The following is a 23,456-nucleotide window of genomic DNA, read 5'->3' as shown; positions in this document are numbered from 1 at the left end:
AAAGAATAGCCTTAAGTTGTAATTTATAGTAATGTATTTTTTAAAATAAACTTATGTGCATTTGATGTACATGGATTCACGTTTCTTTGGGCGCTTTGCCATGCTGGACAGCGGCAAATACTCGTCCAGATCAATGCGCTTCACCCGAACGATTAGCTTCTTTGTGTAATACTTGGCGCTCTTGATCGGAATATACCGTGGATTCGGATTTAGAGTGGCATCATCGGGCTTCTCCACGGGAGTGCCGTTTTTCTCCGGTGATTTCTGTTGTGCCTCTTCTGGTTTATTTTCCCGTACATTTCCATCCCGTACATTTTCCATCTCAATGGCAAGCTCAATGGCCGCAAGGGCCACCTCCACCTCCGTCTTAATGTCCAGCGGTGGTGAAACAGACGGTGGGCACTCAACGGGTTCCTTCTTGGCACCAATCACATTGATATCAAGCGGTGGCGAAACGTCCGGCGCGGGATCAATGGGTCCAACCACATTGCTCGTGAAATCTTGAATCGGTATGGAAACAGTCGCCGTCGGGATATTAATGAGATCCTGGCCACCAGACACACTGCTAATGACCAGTTTTTTTTTGGGAGGGGGACCTGGGATGGCAAAAGTGTGTGCGATTTTTGGTTGGACTGGTTTGTACTGAGGACCATCAAGCGAGAGTTGTGCCAGAGCCGATATGGGCAGCTCCTTAACCCGAACAGATCCGAGGAATTCATCGTATTCGGTCTTGACTGTGGCCTGCTCTTCGGGACTCAGTGGTACGGACGAATGTGTCTCCATCTCGTGCTGGAATAAGATATCGAGGAACTCGACTTCCAGTCGCCGACGTTCTTTGAGCGACATTGCCTCCACCAATGGCAGCTGAGTGAGTAGAAAGTTCTGGGCCATACTCAAGTCCCTGGGTGGTTTCAAATTTTCTGTACTTAGCGAGCGCTCGATCTCCGTCACAAGGGACCACAGTTGAAAGGGAATTTGTCCCTTCGCCTTCGAAAGAGTGCCCATGGTTGGTAGCAGCAAGTTCCAACGCCACTGCAGCTCGTCTGGCGAGAAGGGGGCACTCAGCGGCAAGTTCTCGTAGCTGGTATTAAACTCCTTCGAAATCTGATTCCAGGCCCACTCGTCGTGGTCCGAGTCCTGTTCCGGCTGCGCTGCTTTACTATACAGAAACGGATACTTGGTAATCAGCTCCAGCAGACGTAAATCGTTCAGAACTATCATCGAATTGCAATTTGTGTTGGATATATTTATTTCCATTGGGCTGACTGAGGAGTCTCTACCGCTTTCGCTGTCCATTGCTGCGCCCGCTTCGGTATCCATTTCGTTTTCCGAATCAGCCATTATTCGGTTCGGCGACGCGACGGTTTTTATCTTCAAAACTTTTTTCTGTCCCCCGAATTTTATAAACATATCAATATATCGATACATATTTTTTGTTGACAATATATTTGTAGGTGGTAGTTTTTTCGACTGGCGAAAAAATGTTTTATATTTTTATGCGGTATATAATCGGTATATTTTTACGATAAGCGGAATTAATCGGCGTTTTATTTTGAAAATTCCAACATAAGTACTTTAATTTTAAACCTAGATGGTCATAAAACATCGACTCGATGACGCATGATCACATATCTTCGATCACTTTTAAATTAAATCATTGATATTTCAATCGGATAAAATTGGGTATTCAGGGCTGAGGGTCCTGTTTAGCTAGTAATATGATTAGCGCAGTTCAAGGTAAACTAAAGATGAAGGATGGGACGGATCTACAATAAGAATTGTTAATATTATAATTTTTCGCGGTTTAAAAAAGGGGGATTAAGTGGGCTAAGTTCACTTCTTCATCGGTATATTAGGGTATATTTCTGAATTTCAGACAGTATATCTTATCGATAGGTCGATTGCCATTAACGCAAGCGTCGTGAAAAAAGCCGCAAAAATAAATACAGACAAGACAGGCATTTCGAGAACTTTTGCAAGAAATCAAGCTGAAAAGTAGTCCCGACGCTCCAAGATGAGTGGAGGCAACATGCTATATGGCGGCGACGAAATTGGAGCCTTAGTTTTCGATCCAGGGCACCATTCGTTGCGTGTGGGCTACGCGCAAGAGGATTCGCCGAAGGCTGAGATACCCTCTGTTGTCGGCATTGGAGCATCCCCAACCCCGGATACGAATCTTGATCCAGAGACCAAAACTGACAACAATGTGACGCCCAACAGTGAGTAGAACAACGCCATCAATTGAAAATTTTTTGAACAGTATCATTTCACATCACCCTCCCACCGCACCCCTGCTCGTTTCTAGATGCCGACTCGCGCAAGTACTATGTAGACACAAACTATGTGAATGTTCCCCGCTCCCAAATGGAGGTTCAGACTTATATGAAGGATGGCATGATCGACAACTGGGAGCTCTTCGAGAAGGTGATTGATTATGCCTACGCAAATGTCATTCAATCGGAGCCGGAGTACCATCCCGTGCTCTTCTCAGAGGCGTCCTGGAACGTGCGCAACAACCGCGAGAAGCTCACCGAGCTGATGTTTGAGAAGTACAATGTGCCAGCATTCTTTTTGGTTAAAAATGCCGTACTGGCGGCATTCTCCAGCGGCCGTGCCACAGCGCTTGTGGTGGATAGCGGTGCAACGCATACTTCGGCCGTGCCCGTTCACGAGGGGTATGTTCTGTCGCAGGCGGTAGTGAAGTCCCCCCTGGGCGGTGACTTCCTCTCCCGCCAATGCAGGCAGCATTTGGATAAACATAATATCGACCTGTCCCCGGTGTATAAAATCGCCTCGAAGGATGTAGTCAAGGATCGGGACAATGCTCGCTTCACGCTGCGGAAACTACCCGAAAATCTCACACAGTCCTGGCAGAACTACATGACTCAGCTTATGTTGCAGGACTTCCAGATGAATATTCTGCAGGTGCTGGAGAATCCGTTCGACGAGCGTGTGGCTGCCCAGATACCGACTGTCCACTACGAGTTCCCCAATGGATATCACCAGGACTTTGGCTCCGAACGTTTCAAAATTGCCGAAAGCCTCTTCGACAATGCCATGCTGGGTGCTGGTCAATTGGCCTCCACCAGCGTGGGCATGTGCGATGCGGATGTGCGTCTGTCGCTCTTCGGATCGGTTGTGGTCACAGGTAAGGGATTCACTTGAATGATCATCGCCGCATTGCTCATATATTCCCATCGTTCAGGTGGCAACACGCTGCTCCAGGGCTTTCCCGAGCGTCTTAATCGAGATCTACAGCTGCGGGCGCCGTCAAATACTCGTCTGAAAATGATTTCGGCCAATGGAAGTGTGGAAAGAAGGTTCGGTGCCTGGATTGGGGGCTCCATACTGGCCAGCATTGGCACGTTCCAACAGATGTGGATATCGTCGCAAGAGTACGAGGAGGCTGGAAAAAGTCAAGTGGAGCGCAAGTGTCCCTAAACGCTGCCGGCTGGTCATTAACATGCACGAATTCCAATTGTAATTTTAATTTTAAAGACGAAACTCTATGTAATTATATAAATGTGAACTTTTAAATGCGCTAGCTCGATATGTAAGGGGGGATTTGATTGTTGATTTGATGTTCTCACTGCGTATCGGTCGCTGGTGTGCTTCGTTCCGGTTTAATTGTCGCACCCGCAGTCTGATTGGTCTCCTCCTCGAGTTCGTACTGAATGGAGATGGATGTAAGTTTTGGAACCCGTTTCTTGTAGTTTTTAGGATATATCGATGGTATCAAAGGCCGCCTCCGCCTTATGGTGTCCTGGGTGATTTCGGTGGATAGTTTTAGAAAACGTCACATAGCTCCAGACATGGTATTGTTGCACACGCATTGCTATAACAAGAGAGCAATTTTAGAACCAATCAAGTGGAGAATAAACCTTGAGAATACACTCACCTTGGCATTTAGAATATCCTCCGACCAATCCTCCTTGGCAATACGACCCACAGCATTCACCAGAATCTTCTTCACCTTGATGACATTCTCTGCAAAGGTCTTGAGGACATCCTGCACGTTGACTCCCTCGCATCCCATGCGCCAGCAGTCGTAGTCAGTGGCAATTGCCACAGAGCCGTACAGGAGGCCGGCCTCTTTAGCCAGCACAACCTCTGGACACGTGGTCATATTGATAAGGTCGCCGCCCCATTCCCTGAACATGAGACTCTCGGAGCGGGACGAGAAGCGAGGACCTTCGATAGTCACAATTGTGGCCTTCTCGTGTGCTGGGATCTCCAGTTCCTTGGCAGCCTCGATGAGTATGTTGCGGGTACGCTCACTGAAAGCGGGGTACATGGGCAGGTGGCAAACACCACGTGGGCTAGTGGCTGAGCCATCGTAGAACGTTTGTGAGCGTTTTGTGGTGCGATCTATGAAATCGTGGGGCATCACCAGGTTGCCGGGCTTGATTTGCTCACGCAGGGAACCACATGCCGTGGACACAATGAGGTGGGTGCAGCCCACATCGCGCAAGGCCCAGATATTGGCACGGTAATTCACATTGGAGGGCATAATATCGTGTTTCCTTCCATGGCGTGCGAGTAGCACACACTGCACCCCACCAATTTCACCTTGAATGAGGGCATCAGACGGCTCCCCGTATGGCGTTGAAATTACTTTTTCCTGGCGATTCTCCAAAATGTCCGGATCATCCAAGCCGGATCCACCAATGATGCCAATCTGTCGACAAGCGCATGGAAATATTAATAGAAGCCTACACCCAATGGGGGTGTGGGGGTGGCTCTGCTCACCTTGACTGGTATAGGGTCAAGATCAGTGTCTTTACATTTAATATGGAGCATTGTGGATACAGGCGGAAGTTGTTAACGACAAAGTTTTTTACGCGTTGTTGCTGCGGCTGTCTGGCGAATTATGATTCCCTCCCGCTGATAACCGAGTTTGATAAGTGTGTGTGTATGTATAGTAGGGTGCAAAGCAAAGCCGAAAAAGCTTGGGCATGTTAGGGCTTCCACAATCATTTTATGATGTAAAAAGTGCTAAAGTAATTACGAAAACGCCCCTCAACAATAATTGAATGCAAAATAATTAAATAATCAATTAAATAATTAATAATCAACAAAAAATAATAATAAAGGAAGGGTGTTTGACAGGTCATGGTAGCCTAACCTTTAATCGAATAAAAATCGAATATTTTTCACCATGGAGCTTACCAGCACTGTTCAAACGTAAACAGCTGGACCGCGTTGCACATGTTCCTGGGAAACAGAAAAGTGAACAGAACATGCAACAACTTGAACAGGACTTTCCTGGCAACGATATTGATGATATCGAGGATCTGATATCTGCCGAAGATGTCAAGCCGCAGGAGCGTTACCAGAACAAGAAGAGTGTGACGGTGCGCGCCAAGAAGCGTGTGCAAATCAAGCCGGAGACCGATGCCGAAGAGAAGCCCACTCCCCGGCCCACCATTTACGAGAGTGTTATACCTGGAACTCAAAAGGTGTTTGTGAAGACATGGGGATGCGCCCACAACAACTCGGACTCCGAGTACATGGCCGGGCAGCTGGCAGCGTACGGTTACAAACTTAGCGGTAAAGATGAAGCAGATCTGTGGCTACTCAACAGCTGCACCGTGAAAAATCCATCCGAGGACACCTTTCGCAATGAGATCGAGTCGGGGATGAGCAACGGCAAGCATGTTGTGGTGGCAGGCTGCGTGCCCCAGGGAGCGCCAAAGTCCGACTATTTGCGTGGCCTGTCTGTGATCGGAGTGCAGCAGATCGATCGCGTCGTGGAGGTAGTGGAAGAGACTCTGAAGGGACACAGCGTACGGCTACTGCAAAACAAGAAGGTACATGGTCGTCGGGTGGCTGGAGCTCCACTATCACTACCCAAGGTGCGGAAGAATCCACTCATCGAGATAATATCCATAAACACGGGCTGTCTGAACCAGTGCACATACTGCAAAACGAAGCATGCTCGCGGAGACCTGGCCAGCTATCCACCCGAGGAGATTGTGGATCGTGCGCGACAGTCCTTTGCGGAAGGCTGTTGCGAGATCTGGCTAACATCGGAAGACACTGGGGCCTATGGCCGAGACATAGGCAGCTCCCTGCCAGAGCTGCTCTGGAAACTGGTCGAAGTTATCCCAGAGCACTGCATGCTGCGTGTGGGCATGACGAATCCCCCCTACATTCTGGAGCATCTGGAAGAGGTGGCAAAGGTACTACAGCACCCACGTGTCTATGCCTTTTTACACGTTCCCGTTCAGGTGAGTGCAAACCACATGCGAATCGATTCCTTGGATCAACCGCTAACATCTTCTGTCTCCACAGAGCGGCAGTGACTCGGTGCTGGGCGAGATGAAGCGCGAATATTGTCGCAAAGATTTCGAGCACGTAGTGGACTTTCTTCGTGAACGTGTTCCTGGCGTTACCATTGCCACCGACATCATTTGCGGTTTTCCCACAGAGACCGAAGAAGATTTCGAGGAGACGATGACGCTGTGCGGCAGATACCGCTTCCCCAGCTTGTTCATCAATCAGTTCTTTCCCCGGCCTGGCACACCGGCAGCGAAAATGGAGCGCATACCCGCCAACCTGGTAAAGAAGCGCACCAAACGACTGACGGATCTCTTCTACAGCTACGAGCCATATGCGCAGCGAGTGGGCGAAATGTACACGGTTCTGGTCACGGAAATCTCTCACGACAAGCTCCACTATGTGGGGCACAACAAAAGCTATGAGCAGGTCCTGCTGCCCATGCGAGACAATCTGCTGGGCACCCGGGTCCACGTCCGCATTACCAGTGTCAGCAAATTCAGCATGGTGGGCGAGATTCTGGATGATGAGCGGGACTGGACGCGATGTGCAAAAAAGCAAGAGGCTCCAATGGAATTAACGATGACCGGGAGGAATCGAGACAAGCTGATCCAGCGCTATGTGGGCATTGCCCTGGTGGTGGGAAGCCTGGCTTTTCTGCTGCAGTTGCTCATAAGGTTTCTCTAGCTTTAGGTCGACCAATAAAAACACATCTTGTTCCGAATTCATAATTTAAGTAACGCTTTCAACTTAGCCTAGGATACATTAGAAACTTGTTGCTTGTCCACAGTGGTCGAGTGGCCTTCTCTCTAGTAGTCGTCTGAGGGCTCCGTGCCGAAGTAGCGATCGCCAAAGTTACCAATGCCGGGTATTACATAAAACTTACTATTAATCTCCGGATCTAGAGCGGAAGTAACGATTTTAACCTGCAGAGAAATGGATAAAGTTAAGCACATGACCAAGTGGAAGGATGCCCCAGTAGGAAGGAGGAATACTCACCTTAGGAAAGGCATATGCAATGGAGTGTACACCGATTTCGGCCATCAGCAGCGAGGCCAGAATGATGTTATCTTCGGGCACATCGTGATCTAGGAGGACACGAATGGCCATCATGGCCGCAGCCCCAGTGGCAACGGTGGCATCCATTAGTATCACCTTGTAGTCTTTTATGTCTTTGGGTAGCCTCAGGTAGTAAAGCTCTGGCTCCCCGGTCTTAAGATTGGTCTGTATGAGGATTTTCCCAATACGTATGTCCTTGCACACATCACAGACGGCCTGCTCCATGGTCTCGCCGGCACGCAATATGGAAACGCCGCAGATCTTTCGAGAGGCCATGCGCTTGCCCTCGTATAGCACTCCCTGCGGTGTCTCCACAGTGGTCATCTTGAAGGGAAACAGGCTCAAGGCATACTCGATGACCAGGCGAATAAGGCGCTTTGAATAAAAGATGAACTCATCTCTGGACGTATTCCGGCAACGGATAAACGTGTGTAGGCCCTTGATTTGGGGCGTGGGGTCCAGTAAATGCAGAGAATGTGGCATTGGCTGGTCCTTGTACGAGTTGGCCAGCGTCTCGCGCAGCTTGAACCCGCGCTGGATTCAAATGAAGGAGGATTTCCATTAACATTATACTGAAATTTACACAAAGTCAGCTGGTCGCTCTCTCACCAGTTGCAGCTGGGTGTGCACGTGCTGTACAATGAGATGGATGGCGACTTTGTTCTCGCCGCCTCGTGGCACGATGATGTCCGCATGGGCCATGGTTGGGGCTATATAATTGGCATATGAAGGCTTCACCATGTTCAGGTATTGCTTGAGCACACCCCTCAGGTCGCGTCCACGTTGTGAAATGTCGCTGCAAGTCATTTCAGATACAGATTCAGATTAGAGTCTGCCATTTCTGAGCTAAGCGAAGCAATTACCGCTTCAGGCGCCTGGCCAGACGTATATCCGGATCTGTGTCCACGAATATCTTCATGTCCAACAGCCTGAGGACCTCGGGACTGTGGAAGGTAAGAATGCCCTCGAATATGATGACATTGGCGCCGTACATGGTCTTCGTATGGGTCTCACGGCCATGTGTGACAAAGTTATATACCGGGACCTCCACCTTGCGGCCCTCCTTTAGCTTCGTGAGCACATCGATCAGCAACTCGATGTCAAAGGCATCCGGATGATCAAAGTTGTACTCGTTGATCAGAGCTTGCTCGTGCTGCTTCTCATTCAGGATCTGGCCAGGAGTTTACACATTAAATATTATTGGGAGTCCAATGTAGTTTTGTTTCCGCCCCTCACTCACCTTGTAGAAACAGTCCATGGACAACAGGGTTACCCAGGGCACATCAAGGCTCTCAATGATTTTCTCGGCCACAGTTGTCTTGCCCGATGCACTGCCGCCGCAGATTCCTGGATTGGTATTGGGTATTGAGTATTGGGAAGATCAGACTCTGTTAAGCTGCGGTGGGGGATTGTGAAGCGTACCTATGACAAAGGGCTCCACCTGCTGACCGGCACAGTTGTACCATGGCGGACGACCGGCTGTATAGATGGTACGATTGTTGGCCCGTATAATGCACTCGGACGGATTTGCGGTAGTTGTCTGATTACCAATCGATGTAGTGCGCTGGCGCCGCCCAGCACGTCGCATAGGTGACTCCAGCGCCGTCTTGGTAGGCACTGTGGTGGGCGAGGCCGGGCAGCAGAATAGAATATCCCCGCCGCCGATATTCCCATTGCCCAGATCCGCATAGGGATCGACGTAGAGCGGTTCTGTCACATCGGAACGATCATCGCTGCAAAGATTTATAATCATCGTTAGCACTATGTCAAGTATTGTGATCAGTCCCCTGTCCCCAGCCCCGCCGAGAGCCCCCACAGACAATGTTTATTTATAATACGTGTGGCCAAAAGGTTTGGAATTCAGTGATTATCAACGATAAGGTTGGTCGTACACCCACCTCCGTTGTAGGGGCACAAAAATGGGTACAAAAATTTATTAATCTCGGGCTTTCATTACAAAATCATCAAGGTTATTTGTTTGTATATACATCTAGATTATTATACGTACTTCTAAGAGAGTCTTGAAGTGGCGAGAGTTCAAGGATATAGTATACTCACTGACCTACTCTACTCGAAAGACAGGACAGCAACGCAACCCTCTCTGGGCACATGCCTCCCACACATGCAAGCGTGCCGAAAGCCCACAACAAAGTGCAATCATCTTGGTAACAAATCTGGATTGAATTCAATGGAAGAGAAGCTTTGGTGAAAGCTTCGTCCAAGATGCGATGCTACTGGATAAATCCATATGTGCATATGTATATGTCTACCTTGCATGTATATTTTTGTATTTCCACCATGTGTGGTGCAAAGTAGAGTGCTGACGTGACTTCATCATTGCCGAAATAAATACATACAATGATATACACGAATCCAAATGTACATGCATATGGATGTATACAGAGTAATCAAAGAGTTTCCAGCGAATCGTCAGTCAATTATACGTACATATGCATACAGACAGAGGAAGAGCAAGAAGCAGAGACAAAGCGACGCTAGACTTGGGATGCTGCGTAGGCGCGTTCGTTGCACTCTCCAATTGGGACGGGACCACATCCACTCCCCCGCCCCCCACCGCGCTATTACTCAGCGCTACTCAGCTGTGCCAAAAATGGACAGACCAGACCATTGCGAAGCATATTTATAGTTTTTTCGTAGTAATAAGAAATACACAACACACGCATACACGTACACAGGCGCCCGCAGTAAAAGAAGAAGAAAGCACATACATATCATAAAGGTAGAGAGATGGTGGAGCGAAGGAGACGAAGAGCTTTTGCCACGTGTATGAGCCTTGCACAACAGGTTGACCTGCCTGAGAGCAAGGGAGAAGGAAAACAAGCATACAGAAGGATTTTTGTACCGCAGTGGGAGGAAGCAGAGTGGCAATAGACGTGGCTTGATCGCAGCCATATTGGCGCAGTTGCTGACGCTATCGTTTTTCTTAACTTAACTTCTCCGCTGGTATTAGACGCCATGCCAACCAACCTGACAGGGCGGCGTCGCAGCGCAGATGCTGAGACGATAAACAATATGAACAGTAAGAAAGAGGCACGAGAGCGTTAATTAAACACAGAACAGAGAGACGAACAAATACAGGCACACACGACGAACAAGGGCGACAGCAAAACAATTAGAATGGCGGTAAATGGACGAAATAACGAATGAACTGATGAAAGGCAGACACAACAAAAATATAGACTCGCAACGTATGATAATACATACATACATGCATATGTATGCACTGGTGTACATTAGAGCGAAAAAATGCAATGATTTACATGTGACCATTGGTTTTGGCTACGGCAGCGGCGGCCTTAACCTTTGACTGCTGCTGCGGCTGGACTGCGATGGTTAGTAGACCGCTGGCGGCTGCAGCGGCGACGGCGACGGATGCGGACGCAGATGTAAATGCTGATGCTGGTTTTCCCCTTTGGACATCGCTGTGGTTGTTGTTGCCATTCGACTTGCTGCACAAAAACGTGATACTGCTCATTTTACTCTACCGTACGTACGGGACTGGCGCTGGCGTGGCGTGGGCGTGAGAGTCGTTCGCTGCCGGCGATGCCAAAATGGGTCAATCACTCGCCTGGCGTACTCACACACGACACACAATAACAGAATAATGCTTGCACATGGGCCGGCACGATCACATGTGGTGTGGTATGGACTGGCTATGAATAAAGCTGTTATTTTCCTCGGGGTTTGTTCAGTTTTTTGCGTTGTGAGAAATATTTATTCGATATCTAATAAAATGCGAGCACCGGCTAAAGTGTAAGCAGCAAGCAGCACGCGGGTTGTGGGATTGACTGACAAAAAAAAGTGTGAGTGCAGAGCTAAGGTTAAAAAGCTGCGCTGCCAGCGGCTCTCTGCTACTGCGTAGGTAGGTATATATAACGGCAGGGGAGGGAGAAGACGAAGACGCGACGTCGAATCGACTGTTTGCTTATTGCTGTTTTTGTTATTGCCATTGCGTTTATAACTGTTCTCGTGAGGTGGCTCTCTCTCTCTCACTGGTTTGTTTTTCTCTTTTAGCTGCAGCGTATAATGACAACCGGCAATGACAACAGGCAAAAGCTATTGAAATTGAATTTATCATCTGTTACGTCTGAGTGTGTATGTATTTTTATGTAAAACTTATGTACACTTGTATGCCATTTTCCTCGCCTCGCACATTTTGTATTGCGTGCTTAGCCTCTAAGGCCCACCGATGATGAATGAGTTCGAGCACATGGGTGCGTGTATGCATGTGTGCGTGTGCATAGTGTATATCACATTCTAACGACTTTTCTTGGATTTTCACACTTCACTTATGCGTTATTTCGTCGCTATTAACACAGTACCACTGTTGTATCTTGCGTTACCTGTCGGAGCTCGCGGAACTCGATGGGTTGTAAAATTTGATTTGTTTCGTCTGCGTTACAGACATTTCTCCTTTGGTATTTGTGCACCCAGGCTAGTTGCAGCGATTAGAAACACGCGGTGATTTACTTCGTCGTCCCTCAGAGCAACTGACTGAGAGCAAAAACAGCAGCGACGGAAAAACGTGCGCGTTCTCTTTGCAGTTGGACCACACGGCACATATATACACTTAAATGTACTTGGCCAGCATGTTGTGGTCGTAATCTATGGAATGGCAATTGCAAAATAAATCATAAACAAATTATTTATCTATTTGCATTTAATGGGTTTGATGAGGTATTTTCAAACGAAGTCGGCGCATCTCTGACGGACCAGCTGTTGAAACCGTCTGACCCTTAGAAATATACCGAATTATGCCGTCACATTTTAAAAATATACCGATTATAAAAACGAATTTCACCCACTTATCCCCCCTCTGTTCAAACAGGTGAACAATACTGATTATAGTATTGATTGGCTAGTTTAAGGTCCTCACCATAATTGGATTGTTTATAATATAAGGGTTAAACGTAAACGGCCAAAAACAATTTCTATAAAACAAGTTTTTTTACATGGTAACTACACGGAAACATTTGCTACATATCAACAACATCTTAATACAGTATGTGCGGTTTTTGTATACCCTATTTCCTTTAATCAATGTTAAATTCCTTAACATCATACCAAAGTCGGGGAAAAAGATTCCTGATCATTGTAGACAAGTGGTTTGTTTCAACTCAAGTTATATTTTGAAAATGAGACGTTACACTTCGCTATTTTCTGAGGGTAACACTGACACCATGTTTAGCTCACGCACCTAGTATATATTTTATGGTATTTTCCAGTATTTTTTAAGACGCGCTATGGACTCGCGGAGGAGCAAAATACAACAAATACAATACAAATACTTGCAGCCCTGCCTGGCGCAAACAATAAAAATTCTTTTATTTTATTGAAGTGTTCCGTTCTATATAAAGATAAGATGACCTAGGTGTGGCAGCGAGAGTGTGCGCGCGTCAGGATGGCCTATATAAACATAGCTGAATGGACACCGGACCAAGTTACGGACTGGATCAAAGGTAATATAATCACAGCTCTGCTTGACAGGTCAAGGAAAAACTGCATCCGTGGGCTGCATTCCCACTGCCCACACAGCAGCAACAACAACAAAAACAACAGCAACTACGGCAACAGCAACGCCCACCGCAAGAATCAAGGAATTTTGTATCATTTTCTCACCCGACTTTCTTTTTGTTTATAATCGAATAAAGGTCTCGACGAGTCCATGAAAGGTTATTTATATGAATTTTCCAAACATGAAATCGGTGGGCGATCCCTGCTCAACATACGACCGTATGAGTTGGAGAATTTGGGCATGCAGCGTATAGGCCATCAGGAGATCGTGCTGGAGGCAGTTGAAAATCTGAGAAATTTTGTGAGTACAGTGTGCATTTGTCCTTGGGGAATTTCCACCAGCAATACATATGGCAAATGACCTTGATCTTGCAGCATTATCATCTGAAAAATGATAATCTACAGTTTATGGCCCTGCATGTGGCCACGGCAGCGAGGAATTTACACCGCGAGCTGGCCAAGAACCATGCGGACAGTACGAAGATCGATACGAGGACCCTGCATGACATCACCAGGACCATAGCTACGCTGAAGCCGCTGGTGGGCAGCCTGGAGCGTTCCCCCTTCCGGGGGCAGGATAATTACCGCGAGTATTGCGGAAATGTTTTGAAATGCGGCCTGGAGCTGGCCACCAATGCGCATCGGGACCGCTTTGCCGAGAACCCAGTGGATAAGATAAGGAGCACCGCCGAGCGTCTGGAGAGCCTGGCCAATTTCATGATCCAGGACATATCCGATCCGATGGTGCTGCAGCCATCCTCCCTCAACCTGGTCAACCTGAAGAAGCGCGAGTCGGAGCTGGGCTTCAATATCGAGTCCAGCTACAATGGCATCCATCGCGTGACGGACAACAAGTACCATTCGCCGGCCCACAACTCGGGCAAGATCGAGGACGGCGACGAGATCGTGCAGATCAACTACCAGACAGTGGTCGGATGGCAGCACAAAACCGTGCTGGAGCACCTGCGCGAGTCCCTGCCCGATGTGGTGCTGACCGTAAAGAAGCGACCGAAGCACACAAAGATGTTTGGCCAGATCTACATGCAACCGTACCGGCTGCCGAGCAAAAAGCGCAACATGGCATGTCGCTGGGCGGATCAGATGCCCAGTCCGCGCTCGGCCTTTCTCACGCTGGACACGGAGAAGGTGGCAACGGGCACGCTGGGCACGGAGGTGACTAAGTCCTTGGCCAGCGACAAGAGTGAGGTGGTCAAAACCAGTCCGCCAGCCTCCTCGGACTCGGACTCCAGCTGCAGTGATATAGCCACACCCACGGATCCAAAATGTGCCACGCGGGAGATGCGCCTGTACTATCCCAAGCCCAGGGCCTTGCTGCAGCGCAGGAATACCATCTGTGGCGATGAGTTTCTCAGCCTCAAGCACTCCGATCTGGTTGTGCCCTCGTGGCATGAACGAAAGCCGGGCATCGGCTCCTCGGCGGCCTGTTGTGATCCCGGGTCGCCCAGCATTCGCGACAAATCCATCTCGTTCGGCTATGGCCTGGAGATTGCACCGCGCCCCACGACCTGTATTGGGATTGGCGATAGCTCGACGGACAAGGCTCGACGGATGTTCAACGAAGCGCGCAAGCTGAAGCAGTTGACAGGGGAGTTCCAGCGGGAGCGCGACCATGTGGAGGATCGCTACAAGCCGGGCGTCAGCAAGGTGGTCCGCTTCGATTCCACCATGAAGGTGGAGGACTACGTGGTGCGGAACGAGAAGTTTACGTGCAATGTGGATAACACCATCCTGGAGACCTTCGAGCCCATTCCCTTCGCCGACGAGGGCGACGAGGATGCCCTGGAGACGTTGCGCAACTGTAAGACGGAGAACGCTGAGGAGCTGCTGGAGGCCATCAATGTCGCCTCCCTTGGGCAGGACCTGCCCCTGGCGGAAGCCATCAATGCCCCCCTGCTGCTGAATCGCCGTGGACGCTTGGACAAGAGTCACAGCACACCGGCGTACGATAACTCTGGCGAGGAATCGGACACCCCGCCAGCCGTCGAACCGCGCAAGGAATTCCTTCTAGTAACGCCGCCAGCTCCACCGCCCAGGCCGCGCAAGCAAAAGGAGATGAGTCCGCAGGTGGTGCCGCCGCCACCACCCAAGCCGGCCAGTATGCTGGCAGCCTCTGCACTTGTCCTTCTCCCTGTACCTGTTCCCATCTCTATCCCTGTACCTGTACCTGCATCTGTACCTTCAACTGTACCTGTGTCTGTGCTTGTGCAGACTCCAACCACACCATCGGAGCCGCCGGAGATTAGTGAGCTGCACACGCCCAGCAAATCGCGTACCTTGACCCTCAAGAAGAAGCACAGTCTGATGGCCAAGCGGAGGAACACGAACCTAAAGCTCCTGGGCACCGGCGACATCCAGGGCCATCTGTACAGGCGAAAGAAGAACCACCGCGGCGTCACCTACTGGGCGAGGATATACTTTGTGATGCTGGACACCATCCTGTACGGATTCCGCAGCAAGCAGAGCACCTCCGCCAGCCTGGTCATCTTTCTGCCGGGCTTCACCGTCTCCCTGGCCAAGGAAGTGCACTCTAAGCCGCACGCCTTCAAGGTCTATCACACGGCCAAGAGCTTCTACTTTGCGGCCGAGTCCCTCGATGCCCTCAATCAATGGGTGGACTTTCTACGCCAGGCTTCGCAGAAGATACCTCCCAACGTTCGCGCGGACACCAAAGATCTGTACTCGGAGAACGACAGCTCAGGCGAGGAGTGTGACGCCCTGGTGGCCAAAAATCTGTGCACTCCCTCGCCCCAAGGCTCCAAGGAGATGTCCTCCGGTGGCATACTAACCAGCGGCAGCGGCGGCACGCCCACCTCCAGCACCGGGCACGGGATCAAGCACGATCGCAGCTACCTGGACTCGTTCCGCAAGTTCACGATGGGCCCGTTTAAGAGCAGCGCGGCAAAGCCCTCCAGCGACATCCCGGTACCCACGGAGCAGTATCGCAGCTACCGGAAGGTGCCGGGCGGTAGCTTTGGCATCCAAATCGGAGCCAATACTCCGGGCTACCACGATCCGGCCATGCCGCCCACATTGGTCACTCAAACGGCAATGGCCGCTGAGACGCGCAAGTTGTCGCGCAGCTCCAGCCGGAGCTCGGTGGTGAGCAACACGGAGTCTGCTGTCTCGGTCTCAGCTTCGGTCTCGGCATCGTTGGCCCTGGGTCCGCCCACATCGCCAGCGCCTACGGTCAGCTCATTGCAACACCAAAGCTCCGAGGATAGCCAGAGCCAGAGCCAGAGTCCGAGTCCGAACAGCAAGTCGAGCCTGAAGAAGGTGCCCTTCAACTTTCTGCATGCCTCCAATCCCAATCTGGTGGAATTCGATTTCCACACCTCGAAGACGCTGCTGCCCAAGATGAGTGTTGGCGGAACCCTGGACCATCACCACAACACCCAGGGCTTTGTCACGCTGAAGGATCTTATGCTGCGCAAGCAGGAGGAAGAGGCCCAGGAGATGTACAACAATCGAGTGCATTTGGGCGTGGAAAAGCACAAGCATGCGCGTACCGAGTCCACGGCCAGCCAGCAGAGCAGCACCGTGGTGAAGCCGCCCGCGAATCTGCCTAAGATCCAGAGCGTGAGCCTGCCCAAGACTCCGGACTACGAGATTAGCTTCAAGCCGGACGACGAGAGCATCAAGCGGACACGCACCAAGGAGGGACAGAAGCTGCGCGACTTTGGCTACGAGCTGATATGCGGGGACGAGCCCAGCTCCTCCAGCAATCACGAGCAGCTGCATCATCACCATCAGCAATTTCAGCAGCACCACCAACAGCAGCAGCAGTTGCTGCAGCAACAGCAACAGCAGCAACAACAGCAGCATCATAGCAGTCGAACAAAGCACTTTCTGCGCTCCCAGCAGCTGCAGTTCTCCAGCTTCTTGCACAAGAGCAGCAGCAGCAGCAACGCCAGTGGAGGAGGTGGAAAAAACTCGAGCGCCGATCCGAAGAAGACCAAGGGCAAGTCCAGCAGCGATCGACGCTTTCCCTTCACCTCCAAGCACTCTTCTGGAAGCGGCAGTGGCAGTGGCAGTGTGACCCCATCCCTTCCCATGACCATGACCTTGCCGTTGAACAAGAAGTCCAAGTCGAATCATGCCCTGGATGGGGGAGGAGCTGGTGGCAGTGGAATGGCCAGCAGCAGCATTAAGAAGAGCCAGACCTACAATCAGGACCTGAGGGAAAAGATCACGGGCACCAAGTACGATGCCCATCGCAAAAACTCAGCACCCATACCCATCTTTGCCAAGCTGTCGATATCGTCGGCCACGCCCACGAAGCCATCGAAGGAGAACCGCTTTCTGGGCTCGCCCCTCCTGCATCGGACACTGTTCGGCCATCATCAGCACCAGCCCAACCATCAGATACCGCTGCAGGCCGTGACTCCGCCATGTAGTGCAGATCCTGACTGCGATCAAGAGATATTCTCGCAGATAACCTTGCCCTTAACCTATCGGAGCTACCGTGGCCCTGGAGTGCCGACAGCATCCACCACGAATCTGTGCACATCCGAGTCTCTGCAGCCGCCTCTGCCGCCAGCACCGCCTCCACCAACGATGGCCAACAACAGCAGCAGTTGTAGCAGCACTAACAAGGAAGAAGAGCCAGCGGTGGCAGCAACAGGATCAGGAACAGGAGCAACAACACCAACGCCAACACCAACACCAAAAGTATCAAACACCAATTCTGTCGACTCGAAGGCGGCCACACCGGACTATCCGAACATGGAGTGTCCGCCAGTATTCGAGCCGGAGATCTACTCTCTCAGTGAGCCCAATACCAGTCTGTCGCGCCTAATGCTGCGCACCAACAGCAACACCACAACTACCACCGCGAGTATCGCGACCAACAACAATAATAATAATAATAACACCAACAACAACACCAACAGCAGTCCCAGTGGCAGCGAACATCCAACAACCTAGGTGTGATGTAAACGATTGTGAATGCTCTAAAGGATCCCTCGGGATCCCTATTTACATATACATATATATAGATATATATATATATATACTCTCGTATTGATATAGATATAAATTTCTTAATTTTGATTCGTCTTCCCTGTCCACCACCTGTTTCCCACTCCTTTGAAACACCATTGTCTCCCCCTTAGTCGGTAAGCGTTTACTCTGCCTTATTTGCATTATTTCGGTTCTAGGTAAAATGAAATGGAAACTAAAAACAACAAAAATGAGAGAAGTCTGTGCACACGAAGAGAGCGTAGAAGTAGAGAAGAGAATTCTTTATGATTTGCCTTTGTATCGGGATTAACCAAGTTAGTCCGAGCTGTTTGATTTTGCTCAACAGTTTAATGTCTAGAGAGTACATTTATTAAATATAAAAAGATATTATTGTAGAGGCGAACCCAGAAAGGCGAAAGTCGAAGGGAAGGGAGCCGGCCCGCAAAATGTTGTAGTGAATAAATATATACACCAATACGATATACATACATCAAATATATGAATAAAAATCAACTGTATATAAAATCGGATTAGACTTGTACCTTTTCGAAGAAACTGCACCGATTAGATGGGTGATTTAGAATCCCTTTACTTTATTCACATTTAAGTTGTATTTTAACCGATATAGAAATGTATGGAAAACTCTGCCTGATTTACGCCAAATTTGAAATGTGCTCCTCGACCTCCTGCTTGGAGAACATGTAGTACTCCTTCTCTGCAGTCATAGTCATCACCTCCACATTGGTCGAACTGAGCTTCTCCTCCATAACCTGCTTCAGGGTGTTTAGACACAGATCGATGGCTTCATTCAGGCTCATTTCGGCGGTAAAGGTGTCCTGCAAGTTCTGCTGGGCGCCCTCGCTGCCAGAACCAATGGCCTTGGCTGAGTGACGCACAAAGGTACCCGATGGATCCATGTGCCAGAGTTGGGGCTTCTTGTTTTCGACGCCGGCAAACAGTATGGCCACGCCAAACGGACGACTCATGGCGGCGGCACCATCGCTGTCGCCACTGTCACCGAACTGAATGGCCAGTGTGGAGACAGCCTGAGCACAGGATTCGATGGACATGCGCTCGTTGTAGACGAACCAATGGTTCTGGCACTCCACGCGGGCGCGCTCGATTAGTGTGCGTGCATCGGCCATCAGGCCGGAGGTAGCGCAGCCAATGTGCTTGTCCACTTCAACGATTTTCTCGACCGAGCTGGGGACCATCAGGGGCGATGTGATACGCTTCTCCACGGCCAAGACAACGCCTGAGAACACAGAATGCATCACATTTTAATAAACACAAAATAGTATCACGACTAACTGCCTACCTTCATTGGTGCAAATGCCGATCGCGGTGGAACCCAATTTGATGGCTTCGATGGCATACTCGACCTGGAAGAGGCGACCCTCGGGCGAGAAGGTGTTTACACCTCTGTCGTACTCGGAGCGCGTAAGAAACATGTCTAACTGCAATGTAAGGAGTTAATATATAAATAAAACGCGTAAAATCAACAAAGCTAACTTTTCTTTAAAATTTGCCGATTTCTGAAATGACTTGCGATAAGCGGAGTGTGACCGTGGTCGATAAAATATACCGTCCGACCGTCAGAAAAAAACCGTGTCACTTAAAAAATATACCGCAAATATACTGACGAATCCAAGTTCTATTTTACATATTCCTCGTTTTTTATCTTTCGTGGAATATTCTCAGCTATATAGCACATTTAGCCATGCCCACATAACTTTATCCGATTAATGAATCAATTTCCTACTTAAATGGCTTATTTTAACCACTTGCTTTTATTGCATTTCTATATAACGTTGAAAATAAAATTTAATGGATTGATGAAATTGATAAAATATACCATATAGCGACCTAAAAAAATACCGAAAAGTATTAAAAACACCCTAAATTGGCGCCTGAGATGACAAACATTTCCGCATTTCTATAATACCGTTTTCCCTAGGGTATCGCAACATCGATTGGCTCACTATCGACTGTGAATGCAACTCTTATGCTTTCTTGAAATGTGCCTGTTAAGCGCATGGCTGTTATGTGAATTGGCGCAAATATTTGAATGAATGTATGTACAGAGAAATTTACAAATTGTTGGCGAATCATCAACTAGCATGTCATGTCTGGTTATTGGACCATTTAATTATTATATAAATTTGAAACTAGTTAAATGGACCCGGTTAAAAGGACCCGGTTTATTAAAGGAAACATATTGAACAACATGTCTTAATGCGTGAATTAAGAGATTTACTTTCACATTTGATTTCTTATTTCCACTCACATCGCCCCACCATGAGGCACTTAAAATCTAAACAAAATAAAAGGGCCGGCCCCGCACAGTCTCCAACTAATTGCATTGCCTGTTTCAAACCAGATAACAAGAGAAATAATGAATGGGTCAAGGTTGTGTGGAACTACCCTACCCTTCTTTTACAGATGCCAGGCAAAGGTTCATGGTAGAGCGTGTCAAGAGCTTTGGGCTTTTACGATCACCACACATCGCTTTTTACAACGCACACAATGCAGGAGAGCACCAACAGCAGAGGCGTTGCCTCTCTAAATAAAAGTGAAGGTCATTGACCAAATGCAGTGGCAGAGAGTGGGCATATCGCCTCAAAAGAATTGCAGTAAATGGGGAAAATGGGGGAATGTGCCTAAATTTGATTATGAAATATAATAAGCATGTATGTAAATGCTTTGCCCGGCCTGGCATGGGTCTGGTCTGTCTTCCGCGTCTGTCGTCGCGTCGCGAAGCGTCTATCTGCATTTGCGAAAATTGTACACGGCACAATGCCTGCCTGGCTTTGTTTTACTTCTTCTTTTTTTGTTGTTTTTTTGTTTTTTGCTAGTCGAATTGTTGGTATTGCCACATGATGGATTTTAAAATAGCCGAAGTCAGAGCTAAGTATGTTTTCGATTTAATGACTGAATGAGTGAGTGAGTAGTGAGCCCGGATTGCACAAAATTCCAGGTAGTCAGGCAGCCAGGCAGCCAGTCAGGCAAACATACATCACATAATAACTAGGAATATGTATACGAATACATACGAGTCTGTATGTAGGTACATCCAGTCACGCCGGGAGCTGCACGATCAGGCCATCAGCCAGAGCTCCCCCAAATTGCACGTTTGTGGCATGCATGTGTCAGCGCGACTCGAACTCCTTAGCCACAATGGCGTTGGCTTGGTCAGCTCGGTACCTATTGTAGATCTTTTGTTGTGGCGCCCACAAAGCTGAAATGAAATGATGACCCCGTAAATGCCCATAAGCCAAAGATCAAATATGTAAAATCTATCAAATAAAATAACCAAAGCTTAACCTTCATATTGTCTTTGCCCCTTACCACACTCGTGGGGCTTGCCTTGCTCTGGGGTTACGGGAGAAGAGCCAGAGATGGAGTCAATAACCGATTCCATTTGCATAATCCCCAGCTTCGCCATACATATATCATGTGTCCAGGCTTTTGGTCTAATAAAAACGGAAGCCTTACCATGTTTGCGCGCGCAATCCGATATTTCTTGCCAATCAACTGAAAGACAGACAGACGACAGACAGACGTATTGAAATGCTTTAATTGTTGTCTCTGCGACTTTTATTTGGGTCTCTGTAACAGATGCATACTTCCTAGCTATTGTTGAATAGGATAACGACCCGTTTACAGACCCCTTTGTTTTAATTTTAGGCTCCTGCGCCGACAAGCCTCCTACTTCCTGGCCTCCTGGCCCCCTAACCCACCTGCTGGAAACCGAAACCAAAACCAAATCCGAAACAAGTTTTCATATAACACCGTTTCCCCAACTAACTTTTCATTACTAAGCCAAAATCCCCAACAACAACAAAAGTTGCGAATGCGCCTTCGCGCAGCCGCAGCCGCAGTCCACAGACCCCAGTCCCCAGTTTCCAGTCTCTCAGTGAATTGTGAATTGCGTTGCGAGATATAGAAAAGACCACGACACAGAGACCGACACCGACACCGAGCCAACCAATTTTTCGGTGTATAAAAGCCGAGTGCAGCGGTAGAGCGAATCAGTACCAGCTTGGATCTCGTTATTGGTATAACACAGCTAATCGTGGAGTAATTGTTTCCCTCGTGAAACGTCAAATCAACAGCTCAACAATGCGAATGGTAAAACACAGCTACGATTACCCCCAAATACCAAAACAAAAGAGTAGTTAGTGGAGTGGAGTGGAGTGCCCTGAGTGGAGAGTGTGCTAAATATACGGATTATCCTTTTTTGCAGTTCGTACTTCCTTGTCTCGCCGTGTGCTTGGCATTGGCCCACTGTGCGGCTGTTGCGGAGGAGAAGAAAGCCGATGGGGGGGACGAAAAGACCGTGGAGAAGCGCGGCCTCTATGGCAGCACGGGCGACTACCATCATCACTACCAGCCCCACCATCACCACGAGCACATCAAGACAGTGACCATCGAGAAGAAAGTCCCAGTTCATTATACGGTGACTAAGCATGTGCCCTACACCGTGGAGAAAAAGGTGAGACTCGACGCCCACCCTTTCAGAACTATGTTGACCAGACCCCAAGAAGAATAGATAACTAATGAGCCTACCATTAGATCCCCTATGAAGTGAAAGTCGAGGTGCCACAGCCGTACATAGTGGAGAAGAAGGTGCCTGTTCATGTGAAGGAATACGTCAAGGTACCAGTCCATGTGCCCAAGCCTTATGAAGTCATCAAGAAGGTACCATACGAGGTGAAGGTGCCAGTGGACAAGCCCTACGAGGTGAAAGTCCATGTTCCACAGCCCTACGAGGTGATCAAGAAGATTCCGTATGAAGTGAAAGTCCCAGTGCCACAGCCCTACGAAGTGATCAAGAAGGTGCCACATGAGGTGAAGATCGAGGTGCCGGTACCCAAGCCCTACGAAGTCATCAAGAAGGTGCCCTATGAAGTCAAATACGAGGTGGAGAAGCCCTACGATGTAGAGGTGGAGAAACCCTATGATGTCGAGGTCGAGAAACCATACAAGGTGGTCGTCGAGCAGAAGGTTCCCTATGAGGTGAAGGTGCCCGTCGACAAACCGTACAAAGTTGAGGTGAGTAATCCCCGATCCCCGAGCTTTTCTCAATTTAACGTCCAATATCCTTTTGCGTATCGCCTGCAGGTGGAGAAACCCTATCCCGTCCACGTGAAGGTGCCGGTGCCCCAACCCTATACCGTGGAGAAGAAGGTCCACTACACCGTCGAGAAGCCAGTACCATATGAAGTCAAGGTGCCAATTGAGAAGCCCATTCCCGTCTACACAGAGGTGAAGGTGCCCATCCACAGGGAGATTCCGGTGCCACACAAATACCACGTTGAAGTGCCAATCTTCAAGCACCACGAGGAGCACCATCAGAGCCAGCACGAGTACGGACATGGACACGGACACGGACACGGCTACTAGAGCCCAGCACAGAACGCGAGCACAAGAAGGAGAACGAAGAAGCAAACGAACAAGGAGGAGATCGACGAGCAAGCGAAGACACTACCAGCGAGTCTTCCAATCACGGATCCACGAGGCAACGTTGAGCTGGACGTTGAACGGGTGACACGAGGAGGAGGAGCAGGAGGGGGAGGAGTCAGAGCAGAAGAAGGAGGAGA

At 49.1% G+C, this 23,456-nt stretch overlaps 8 protein-coding genes across 9 annotated transcripts; 4 read left to right on the top strand and 4 right to left on the bottom strand.

Moving 5' to 3' along the window:
* Positions 1-16: 16 nt before the first annotated feature.
* Positions 17-1,373, bottom strand: LOC6591089. Its single transcript, XM_002016085.2, has one exon. It carries the CDS (start codon positions 1,339-1,341, stop codon positions 52-54), a length of 1,290 nt encoding a protein of 429 aa, XP_002016121.1. The 5' UTR covers positions 1,342-1,373; the 3' UTR covers positions 17-51.
* Positions 1,374-1,930: 557 nt separating this feature from the next.
* On the top strand, positions 1,931-3,537 carry LOC6591088 (actin-like protein 6B). Its single transcript, XM_002016084.2, has 3 exons — positions 1,931-2,219; positions 2,306-3,148; positions 3,206-3,537. The coding sequence occupies exons 1-3, from the start codon at positions 2,015-2,017 to the stop codon at positions 3,439-3,441; spliced, it is 1,284 nt and encodes a 427-aa protein (XP_002016120.1). The 5' UTR covers positions 1,931-2,014; the 3' UTR covers positions 3,442-3,537.
* Positions 3,473-4,870, bottom strand: LOC6591087 (S-methyl-5'-thioadenosine phosphorylase). The gene is made up of 3 exons (XM_002016083.2): positions 4,750-4,870; positions 3,899-4,678; positions 3,473-3,835 (listed from the first exon to the last, which is right to left on the bottom strand). Exons 1-3 carry the CDS (start codon positions 4,798-4,800, stop codon positions 3,797-3,799), a joined length of 870 nt encoding a protein of 289 aa, XP_002016119.1. The 5' UTR covers positions 4,801-4,870; the 3' UTR covers positions 3,473-3,796.
* A 351-nt stretch (positions 4,871-5,221) lies between these two features.
* On the top strand, positions 5,222-7,010 carry LOC6590869 (threonylcarbamoyladenosine tRNA methylthiotransferase). Its single transcript, XM_002016082.2, has 2 exons — positions 5,222-6,230; positions 6,295-7,010. The coding sequence occupies exons 1-2, from the start codon at positions 5,241-5,243 to the stop codon at positions 6,964-6,966; spliced, it is 1,662 nt and encodes a 553-aa protein (XP_002016118.1). The 5' UTR covers positions 5,222-5,240; the 3' UTR covers positions 6,967-7,010.
* LOC6590868 (uridine-cytidine kinase-like 1) lies at positions 6,997-11,915 on the bottom strand. 2 transcript variants are annotated; one of them, XM_026985445.1, is made up of 7 exons: positions 11,703-11,915; positions 8,761-9,071; positions 8,579-8,685; positions 8,202-8,509; positions 7,948-8,134; positions 7,279-7,872; positions 6,997-7,205 (listed from the first exon to the last, which is right to left on the bottom strand). In XM_026985445.1, the coding sequence occupies exons 1-7, from the start codon at positions 11,765-11,767 to the stop codon at positions 7,089-7,091; spliced, it is 1,689 nt and encodes a 562-aa protein (XP_026841246.1). In that variant the 5' UTR covers positions 11,768-11,915; the 3' UTR covers positions 6,997-7,088. The 2 variants fall into 2 exon arrangements, with proteins under 2 accessions (XP_026841246.1, XP_002016117.1); XM_002016081.2 differs by lacking the exon at positions 11,703-11,915 and adding an exon at positions 10,620-11,386.
* Positions 11,916-12,682: 767 nt separating this feature from the next.
* On the top strand, positions 12,683-18,333 carry LOC6590867. Its single transcript, XM_026984939.1, has 3 exons — positions 12,683-12,818; positions 13,011-13,174; positions 13,249-18,333. The coding sequence occupies exons 1-3, from the start codon at positions 12,761-12,763 to the stop codon at positions 17,815-17,817; spliced, it is 4,791 nt and encodes a 1,596-aa protein (XP_026840740.1). The 5' UTR covers positions 12,683-12,760; the 3' UTR covers positions 17,818-18,333.
* An 84-nt stretch (positions 18,334-18,417) lies between these two features.
* LOC6590866 (proteasome subunit alpha type-5) lies at positions 18,418-19,310 on the bottom strand. Its single transcript, XM_002016079.2, has 2 exons — positions 19,172-19,310; positions 18,418-19,108 (listed from the first exon to the last, which is right to left on the bottom strand). The coding sequence occupies exons 1-2, from the start codon at positions 19,302-19,304 to the stop codon at positions 18,507-18,509; spliced, it is 735 nt and encodes a 244-aa protein (XP_002016115.1). The 5' UTR covers positions 19,305-19,310; the 3' UTR covers positions 18,418-18,506.
* A 2,615-nt stretch (positions 19,311-21,925) lies between these two features.
* Positions 21,926-23,456, top strand: LOC6590865 (probable serine/threonine-protein kinase kinX). The gene is made up of 4 exons (XM_026986099.1): positions 21,926-21,984; positions 22,100-22,348; positions 22,429-22,908; positions 22,978-23,456. Exons 1-4 carry the CDS (start codon positions 21,976-21,978, stop codon positions 23,257-23,259), a joined length of 1,020 nt encoding a protein of 339 aa, XP_026841900.1. The 5' UTR covers positions 21,926-21,975; the 3' UTR covers positions 23,260-23,456.

The sequence above is a fragment of the Drosophila persimilis genome, unplaced genomic scaffold (assembly GCF_003286085.1).
Source record: "Drosophila persimilis strain 14011-0111.01,24,50 unplaced genomic scaffold, DperRS2 tig00000002-arrow-pilon, whole genome shotgun sequence".
NCBI lineage: Eukaryota > Metazoa > Arthropoda > Insecta > Diptera > Drosophilidae > Drosophila > Drosophila persimilis.
The sequence above is the reverse complement of the archived record's forward strand: the minus strand, read 5'-3'. Positions and strand labels throughout refer to the sequence as shown.

What these genes read in the sequence shown, in the direction of transcription:
- LOC6591089 (XM_002016085.2), bottom strand. Translation starts at nt 1,341, where the DNA reads ATGGCTGATTCGGAAAACGAAATGGATACCGAAGCGGGCGCAGCAATG.
- LOC6591088 (XM_002016084.2), top strand. Translation starts at nt 2,015, where the DNA reads ATGAGTGGAGGCAACATGCTATATGGCGGCGACGAAATTGGAGCCTTA. An exon ending in CAACAATGTGACGCCCAACA is followed by an intron (nt 2,220 to 2,305) that starts GTGAGTAGAACA and finishes GCTCGTTTCTAG; the next exon opens with ATGCCGACTCGCGCAAGTAC. An exon ending in CGGATCGGTTGTGGTCACAG is followed by an intron (nt 3,149 to 3,205) that starts GTAAGGGATTCA and finishes CCCATCGTTCAG; the next exon opens with GTGGCAACACGCTGCTCCAG.
- LOC6591087 (XM_002016083.2), bottom strand. Translation starts at nt 4,800, where the DNA reads ATGCTCCATATTAAATGTAAAGACACTGATCTTGACCCTATACCAGTC. An exon ending in TTGACCCTATACCAGTCAAG is followed by an intron (nt 4,679 to 4,749) that starts GTGAGCAGAGCC and finishes GCTTGTCGACAG; the next exon opens with ATTGGCATCATTGGTGGATC. An exon ending in AGGATATTCTAAATGCCAAG is followed by an intron (nt 3,836 to 3,898) that starts GTGAGTGTATTC and finishes CTCTTGTTATAG; the next exon opens with CAATGCGTGTGCAACAATAC.
- LOC6590869 (XM_002016082.2), top strand. Translation starts at nt 5,241, where the DNA reads ATGCAACAACTTGAACAGGACTTTCCTGGCAACGATATTGATGATATC. An exon ending in TTTTACACGTTCCCGTTCAG is followed by an intron (nt 6,231 to 6,294) that starts GTGAGTGCAAAC and finishes CTGTCTCCACAG; the next exon opens with AGCGGCAGTGACTCGGTGCT.
- LOC6590868 (XM_002016081.2), bottom strand. Translation starts at nt 10,834, where the DNA reads ATGAGCAGTATCACGTTTTTGTGCAGCAAGTCGAATGGCAACAACAAC. An exon ending in CCATGGACTGTTTCTACAAG is followed by an intron (nt 8,510 to 8,578) that starts GTGAGTGAGGGG and finishes ACTCCTGGCCAG; the next exon opens with ATCCTGAATGAGAAGCAGCA. An exon ending in CTGGCCAGGCGCCTGAAGCG is followed by an intron (nt 8,135 to 8,201) that starts GTAATTGCTTCG and finishes AATGACTTGCAG; the next exon opens with CGACATTTCACAACGTGGAC.
- LOC6590867 (XM_026984939.1), top strand. Translation starts at nt 12,761, where the DNA reads ATGGCCTATATAAACATAGCTGAATGGACACCGGACCAAGTTACGGAC. An exon ending in AGTTACGGACTGGATCAAAG is followed by an intron (nt 12,819 to 13,010) that starts GTAATATAATCA and finishes AATCGAATAAAG; the next exon opens with GTCTCGACGAGTCCATGAAA. An exon ending in TTGAAAATCTGAGAAATTTT is followed by an intron (nt 13,175 to 13,248) that starts GTGAGTACAGTG and finishes TTGATCTTGCAG; the next exon opens with CATTATCATCTGAAAAATGA.
- LOC6590866 (XM_002016079.2), bottom strand. Translation starts at nt 19,304, where the DNA reads ATGTTTCTTACGCGCTCCGAGTACGACAGAGGTGTAAACACCTTCTCG. An exon ending in CGGCATTTGCACCAATGAAG is followed by an intron (nt 19,109 to 19,171) that starts GTAGGCAGTTAG and finishes CTGTGTTCTCAG; the next exon opens with GCGTTGTCTTGGCCGTGGAG.
- LOC6590865 (XM_026986099.1), top strand. An exon ending in CCTACACCGTGGAGAAAAAG is followed by an intron (nt 22,349 to 22,428) that starts GTGAGACTCGAC and finishes GCCTACCATTAG; the next exon opens with ATCCCCTATGAAGTGAAAGT. An exon ending in ACAAACCGTACAAAGTTGAG is followed by an intron (nt 22,909 to 22,977) that starts GTGAGTAATCCC and finishes TATCGCCTGCAG; the next exon opens with GTGGAGAAACCCTATCCCGT.